Below are 7,312 nucleotides of genomic sequence, written 5' to 3'. Positions count from 1 at the left end.
TTTGTATCTGCCTGAGAATGTTTGGGAGTCCAGCAGGGCAAGTATTAGTCCCTCATTAATGGAAAGGAAAGCAAATGCTTTTGAAACTGTTGCTGACTTATATAAAGAAGCTCTTACATTGATCTTGGATCCAGAGCCAGGTAGATAGCAACTACAGTTAACCAAACCTGGGAAGCAGGATGGGGAACAAATTTGGAAATGATAGTTATTTGCCATCTCTAAGAATCCCACTGCCTTGTCTCAAACCCTCCACCCAGCATGTATTCCCAAGCCATTTAACATTGGATTTAACTGTGTGGTAAGAGTACTTTGTTATGCAAACTGAAAGTTTAGTGGCCAGTAGAAGGGGACACCAAAAGTTCATGGAAAGCTGAATTAAAGTATGTGTTTATTAATATTTTGTAAAAAATTGTTTTTAAATCTATGCAGTTTCTTCATAAAGTTTCCACAGATTTTATGAATACCTATTGTATTACCAGCCTAAATCACTAAGCCCTCATAGAGGATTTTATAGCAAGGAATCAAATATCAGAATCTGCTCACTCCTAGTGAGTGGGGTGGCTGAGAGAATATAAAGGTCATAAAATGGAGAGCCAAGGAACACTGGTGGTTCGTTGAGTTTCGCCATAGTCAACCAAATAAAACACCCCATGGTAAATTGTACTAAACTGTTAAAAATCATTCTTGTAAAGGTGGTTAGAACTAAATTTATAAATAATTTAAATAGTTCACAACTGTACCCTCTAGAAGGCCATAGAGCTTTTCAAAGTTTCTTGCTGCTTAGAATTCAAAGAAAAGCTAATCCAATTGACCTATCCTACTTGGAATTCATTGAGTTTCTTGGATGTGCACATTAATTTTGCATTATGAAATTTGGGAACTTTACAGTCAGTATTTCTTCAAAAATGTAGCTGGTCCTTTCTCTTTGTTTTCTTCTTTGGTACTCTGATTATACGTATGTTTGTGTGTTTTATAGTATCCCAGATTTTTCTGAGGCTCTAGTAATTATCTTTTCTTCTCTCTCTTTTCTTTTAGATTGTATAATTTCTATCAATATATGTTTACATTTACCTATTCTTCCTTTTTCTAATTTATATTTACTTTTGAGACCTTTTAGTGGTTTTCAAAGTAATTGTACTTTTCAGCTCCAGAATTCCTTTAGATGTTTATTATAGTTTTTTATCTCTTCATTGATATTCTCTGTTTGATGAGGTAGTGTCATCACAGCTTTCCTTACTGCATTAACCATGGTTTCTTACAGCTCATAGAACATATTTAAAAGTAAGCTGTTTTATAGTCTTTGGTAAATCTGACACATGAAATGTCTCACAGTTTCAATTGCCTGCTTTCATTCCTGTTTTTTGTCACACACTTTGCACATCTCAACTTTTTTGTTGAAAAGTGTACCTTTTAGATAATATACTACAGCAATTCTGGGCAATAATCTCTTTCCAGGAATTATTATTGTTTGCATTTTTATTCTTGGCTAGACTGACAAATTTACTAAGGTCTGTTCTCCCCACAGTGTAAAGCCTGTGGTGTCTCTCTACTGAAGACACTGACTTTTGGGCATGCACATGCTCATAATAATTGGTTTGAGCACAGCTCTCTGTCTTTTTCCCTGTGTTTTTTTCGGCTGTCTTGCTATGTGGGTATTATACACTGTTGTTAGTCCCTACTAACTTCTAATGATCTCACTCTGAATGCTTGCTTTGTTGTTGTTGTTGCTGAAAGGCATGTATACTCACCAAAGACAGACATCCAGAGAGGGAAAAGGAGAAAGCATCCCACATAGGAAATGTTATACCGCAATCCCTTCTCCTCCATCTGTCCCTCCTGTCAGGAATTTGGACACAGACACACACTTGTGAAGTGTTCCTCAAGCCACAGGGTGTAGGACTTGAACCACCTGGTGCCCTGTGGGATCTGGCTGCTTTAACCACCAGGCCATAGGGCTTGACCTACTGTATTGTTCTCAACAGTACCCCTAGGACATAAATTGCTTCACATTTGATCCAATTAAATGTAGACCTCTCTCAGAAATAGGCCTTTTGTTCTGACCTTGAGTTGTGTTTTGGCCCCAGGAAGGCTATTCTTAGCTGTTCCTTTCCCTGAATGAGGCTTGTAAACTTCTAGCTGCCTATGGTTTAGCTTTTTATTCTCCTGAAACTACCAGCCTCCAATTAAATTCCTACAACCAAAATACATATTGTTTGGGGTATGGTGTCTGGCGTTTGTGGCTAACCTATCCTAGTGTAAAACCTTAATTCTTTGAGCAAGCTGGGGTGAGGACAATCACATTCAATATTTCCAGTCTACCAGCCTAAGGTATTGTTTCTTCCCTCTAAGTGGTGCTGGATGGAGAGTATCCTTGAACTTCCCAGCCACTCTGACCTACAATAGAGTTTCTGTAGCATGGAGATTTAGCAGCAGGGCATGGGAAATATTGACGGCCTTTCCCTCTCAGGGAGATATTACAGGCTTCAATTAGGAGCTAGGGGATGTGTTCTGGGCTATGCTATGCTTACAGTGGAGTTTTTGTCACATAGAGCAAGGGACTGAGGGAGTGGGTTATGACTCAAATGCCACAGACTCTGTTTTTGTCAAAGTTTAGTAGATATTTCTTGAATATTTGTTGTGTGTCCTTAGAACAATTATCAGAGGCTTAAATGATTGGAGTTTATAAATATGTTTTACCTATTATGTTTATTTCGGTAGGAAAAGGAGCTCCCCATGCTACCGTTATTATGGATATCATTTCTCTGCTGCATGTTTTTAATGCAAAATAACTTTAAAAAGGAAAAAAAGCTGGGACCAGCAGATGGCATAAATGTTACATCACTGGACTCCCTCATGACTGACCACAGTCCAAATCCTAGACTTGGTGGCTTAAATCTCATGCTAGACACATGTGCATGCATGCCCAAAATCAAAAGGAGAATGAGAAGGGATTGCAGCATGGCAAAGCCACCTGGGGCAGGGGGGAGGGAGGGGGATTTCTCCATTTCTGTCTGTCTCTCTCTGACTCTCTGGCAAGGGCATGTGCTCTATAGCTAAAACCTCTGTAAAATTTTTAATTAATTAATTTTTAAAAATAAAAATGAGAGAAAAGGTTAGTCGGTGGTGTGGTTGGTTAAGACACTGTATCCTACATGGCTGACATGGGTGGCACCCAAAGAACTACCTGCCAGATCCCAGGGTCCTACCCTTCATTGGCAACCTGCTGCATTTGGACTTTGAGCATGTGTACCTAAAGATGCAGAATATAGGTATGGGCATGGTTTGAGTCTGGGTCCCAGTTCCTTAAGCATGTTGAGTGTAGGTGCATGCATGTTCAAAATTCTGAGTGGAAAATTGTGGTGTGACTATCCCCCCGGGAGAATGATTTCTCACTTTCTCTCCCTCTTCCCTTCTCCTCCAGTAAGCACATGTGACCTATGGCAAAAAGCTAAATTAAAAAGAAAAAAGAAAGTGAAAGAGAGAGGTAACAAATCAAAATACCCATTGATATGGGAATGAGTTAATTAATGGTAGTGTAGTAATATAATGCTTCCCAGCTATTAAATTCAATATGTTAGAACTACACGAATCAATCAGAATTCATCTCAACATGTTTTTATTTTTGAAAAGGAAGCTGTAGAAGTATCCTTTAAAAATAACATGTACAAATACTAGAATTGTTTGAGATTCAAAGAAAAACAGATACAATTGATCTATATGGGTGCAACAACTATAGTAAAAAAAGAAAATGAGGATTGAAAAGATATAGCAAATTGACTACTATCTCTCTTTGGACTTCGGAAAGATAAAGAGACTTTGATTTTTTTTCATTTCATTAAATAATTTAGACAAATATTAAGCAGAATGTGCATCTCTGCGTTGAGTACATGACAGTGTACATTGAACATTAAAACCAAGAAACTCAAAGGTGTACCAGAAAGGCATTTTCTAAATCGAAAAAAAAAAAAAATCACTCTTAGCCTGGCATTTTACAAGACCCTGGAGGATCCGGAATGCAAAGGCCCACCATTATCGCGGTGGGGAAGTGTGGTCCGAGGATACCTGTGAAGCAGGGACACGACTGGGGCGTGGCAGCGGGCGGAGGGCGGGGGGCGTGGCCGCGGTGATGGGAGGAGCCGAATTAGGGTGACTGAAAGAGCCCAGTTTCTGCTGGCACCGACAGCTGAAGAGCGAACCGACATTTGAGACATGCTCCCTGAGATAGGCTCCCTGCTGACCGCCCTCTGGTCCGTGCTCCATCTCCGGACCCTCCTGCTGGGCGCTGTCGTCTTCCTGTTTTTTGCTGACTTCCTCAAAAGGCGGCACCCTAAGAACTACCCGCCGGGGCCCAGGTCCCTGCCCTTCGTTGGCCACCTATTGCTTGTGGACTTTGAGCAAGCACACCTGAAACTTCAGAAGGTAGGAACGGGCGGACACGCACTGACCGTGATCTGCAGGACAAGGGACATTCCAAGGACTGGGACGCAAGAATGGATGGCTAACCTGTTTGCCTCCTAACCTGTAACAACGCTTTGAACTGCGTTTTCGGTGTCAGCCACTGAGCTGACTAGGGGCAGACTGTTACTAGGTGCTGACTTTTTAAGAGTGCAAGGAGCGTTAACGTTTTTTAACTAATTGCGTGCTATCTTGTTAAACTACTAACATAAAGGAACTTCCTATAATATGGTTATGTTGTCCTGTTTTATATTGTTAACCTGAAAAACGCTGTACTTTCCTTATCAGAGGCTCCATTCCCCATATGTGAGATGGTAATAGACAACTTAAATCCTCATCAATTCTCAGCCTGATTACTCCCACCACACTAAAGAGCCACAACCTCTAAGCTCCTCCTCCTGCAATGCACTTTCACTGAAATAATTACTTTTTTTTACTTTCTAATTGCCAGAGAGTGTGTGTACTCTCCAAAGAGAGAGGAGTGGGGTGTGGGGGAGAGAGAGAGAGAGAGAGAAGGTGGGAGAAAGCATCCCCCAGTGAGGCATGGTCCACAATCTCCTCTCTTTCATTTCTCCTTCAGTTGGCATTTTGTACACACAGGGCCAGGGCGGCATGTTTTTCAAACACCGGGGCCAGACCGGTCTTCAACTTTGATTGGTAATATTTGGGATCCAGTTCTCTTAATTCGATTACACAACTGGCCCTAAATAATTTTAAAATGGCATTCCTCTCCTTAGATTTCTCAGTGCCTCCCGCTGCCTCCCAAACAAAGATCAGCCTCTTTTCAGCCTGTCAGGACCTGCTAACTCTGCCTCCTTCCACCTCTTCAGAATCTCCCGCCAGGGCTCCTTAACTCTGGCAACTCTGAATTCTTTAATGTGCTCTCAGTATTGAACACTTTGTCATAATTCCTCAGCTGGTTTCACTGCTACCCAGCACAGGTACCTTGATGAGAGACAGCACTCTGACAGGTAGTTGTGAAGATTAACACAGTACGTGGTCAGCATTCCTGAGGCTTAGAGTTGGCGCAAGACCAATGTTAATTCCCATTTCCCTAATATGCCTGGAGGACCTTACGTACTGGATCATATGAAAAGTCATGACACATTTTTTCTATGCAAAAATTCATCATGTCTTTTCGAGGACCCAATATTAATACATGCCTATATATTCAAGTATGTATGGATAAGGCTTTATCACCCCATGAGAGAAACACCCAATGAGTAACACTGAGTGACATGCTTAGTCACAGTATCTGAAAGCTAGATTCAGAGCTAGCATGTTTGTCTACATGGCGCCCCACACTATAATGTACTTCCTGTTGCCTATTGTGTGTTTCTATTTTCTATGCCCCGTGTAGAAGGGCACATTCTCTTCTGTTAAACTAATTTACTTCGGAGTCCTGTACTTGCTACACCAAACTTACATTAAACATTTCTTCTTTCTGGGTTTGTGGGGGTCAGATGTGCTGTATTTTCTGTCTTTATTAGACTAGAATGTTTGAGGTTAATGACCTTGTTTATATTACTATGGCTGTAGCCTCATGCCTTGTTCCTAAGACACATGGAAGACACTCAGTCAATTCATGTTGGTTTAATACATGACTAAGTATTTTAGAAGAAAACTCCCACATCCTAAAGTGAATTGAAGCTGACTCAAGTAGAGTGGAGGGTAAGAAGAAACAGAAACATTCCTATCAGACCCTGGTGCACGCACACACACATACATACACACACACACTCTCAACATGAGCCCTCCAGCTCCACACGCCCTCCATTCCTGAACACGTAAACATGTGCATATTCATGTAACTATTTAACTGTTTTATAGTATGTGAAGAAATATGGGAACCTTTTGAGCCTTGAGATTGGTGACATGTCTTCAGTTCTTATAAGTGGATTGCCATTGATCAAAGAAACTCTTACACACATGGAACAAAACTTTATGAACCGCCCTATAACTAGTATTCGAAAGCGTGTCTTTAAGCAGAATGGTAAGTTGCTTGACCAACGTCCTGTATATATTTGATATTTTTGTGTTTTTTTATAAGTGTTTTTTTAAAGTCCTTCTTGAACTGTAATTTCCTAACATTCTGAGAATCTGTCCCCACTATTAAATGTAGCTGTGTGACCCCATTTCCTCAAAGAAGGTACCCCCTCAGAGGATCAGTAGGGTCAGTTGAAAAAAGGATTGAGAGAAGTCACAAGCCCCCTGCAAACTCACCCCAAGTACTTCGATTGTAAGGTAACCACATCACCTAGTTGTAGCAGAGGAAGACATAATGTGTTGTCTCTCTACTTTCCTATCCCAGACCTCTTAATGGGGAAAATAAAGTAGATCTGCTTTCTTTTGCTATTAAGGCTTCTTGCCTCTAGTTACCTAGGCTCTTAAGGCCATGCCCCAGTGGTTGTCTCAAGCTTTCAAGTCTATATTAAAACAGGATGACATAAGTAGTTAAGATTATTATCATTAAATCAACATAAAAAATAACTTGAAATACAATTTCCAAATCTCTTTCTCTATCAAGGCACCACTTTTTAGGTACTTTTGAATTACCATTTCAATATTTCATCAATTAATTCTGTATCTTCTTCCTGTATCACCTGCCATGTGAAGCAAGGTGCTAGCCAGGTGTGATGTAACTGTGAGTACAAGAAGCAGAATCCAGGGAACCAGCAGTTAGCATAATGGCTATGTCGCGGGACTCCCACGTAGTCGACCGCAGTTCACGTCCCAGACCCGGTGGCTTAAAACTCACGCCGGGCGCGTGTGCATGCGTGCCCAAGATCCCGAGAGGAGAATGGAGGAGAAGGGATTGTGGCGTGACCATCCCCCCTGGGGGGTGATTTCTTGCTTT

At 41.1% G+C, this 7,312-nt stretch overlaps 1 protein-coding gene across 1 annotated transcript in view; it reads left to right on the top strand.

Annotated features, from left to right (window-relative positions):
• The first annotated feature begins 4,127 nt into the window (after positions 1-4,127).
• Positions 4,128-7,312, top strand: part of LOC102492033 (cytochrome P450 2J2) — a 27,090-nt gene continuing 23,905 nt past the window's right edge. Inside the window, exons 1-2 of the mRNA XM_006154918.3 lie at positions 4,128-4,419; positions 6,286-6,448. Coding sequence (XP_006154980.1) covers positions 4,210-4,419; positions 6,286-6,448 — 373 coding nt within the window. The 5' untranslated portion in view covers positions 4,128-4,209. The remainder of the gene's footprint in view (positions 4,420-6,285; positions 6,449-7,312) is intronic.

The sequence above is a fragment of the Tupaia chinensis genome, unplaced genomic scaffold, assembly GCF_000334495.1.
Source record: "Tupaia chinensis unplaced genomic scaffold, TupChi_1.0 Scaffold000425_1, whole genome shotgun sequence".
Lineage (NCBI taxonomy): Eukaryota > Metazoa > Chordata > Mammalia > Scandentia > Tupaiidae > Tupaia > Tupaia belangeri.
The sequence above is the reverse complement of the archived record's forward strand: the minus strand, read 5'-3'. Positions and strand labels throughout refer to the sequence as shown.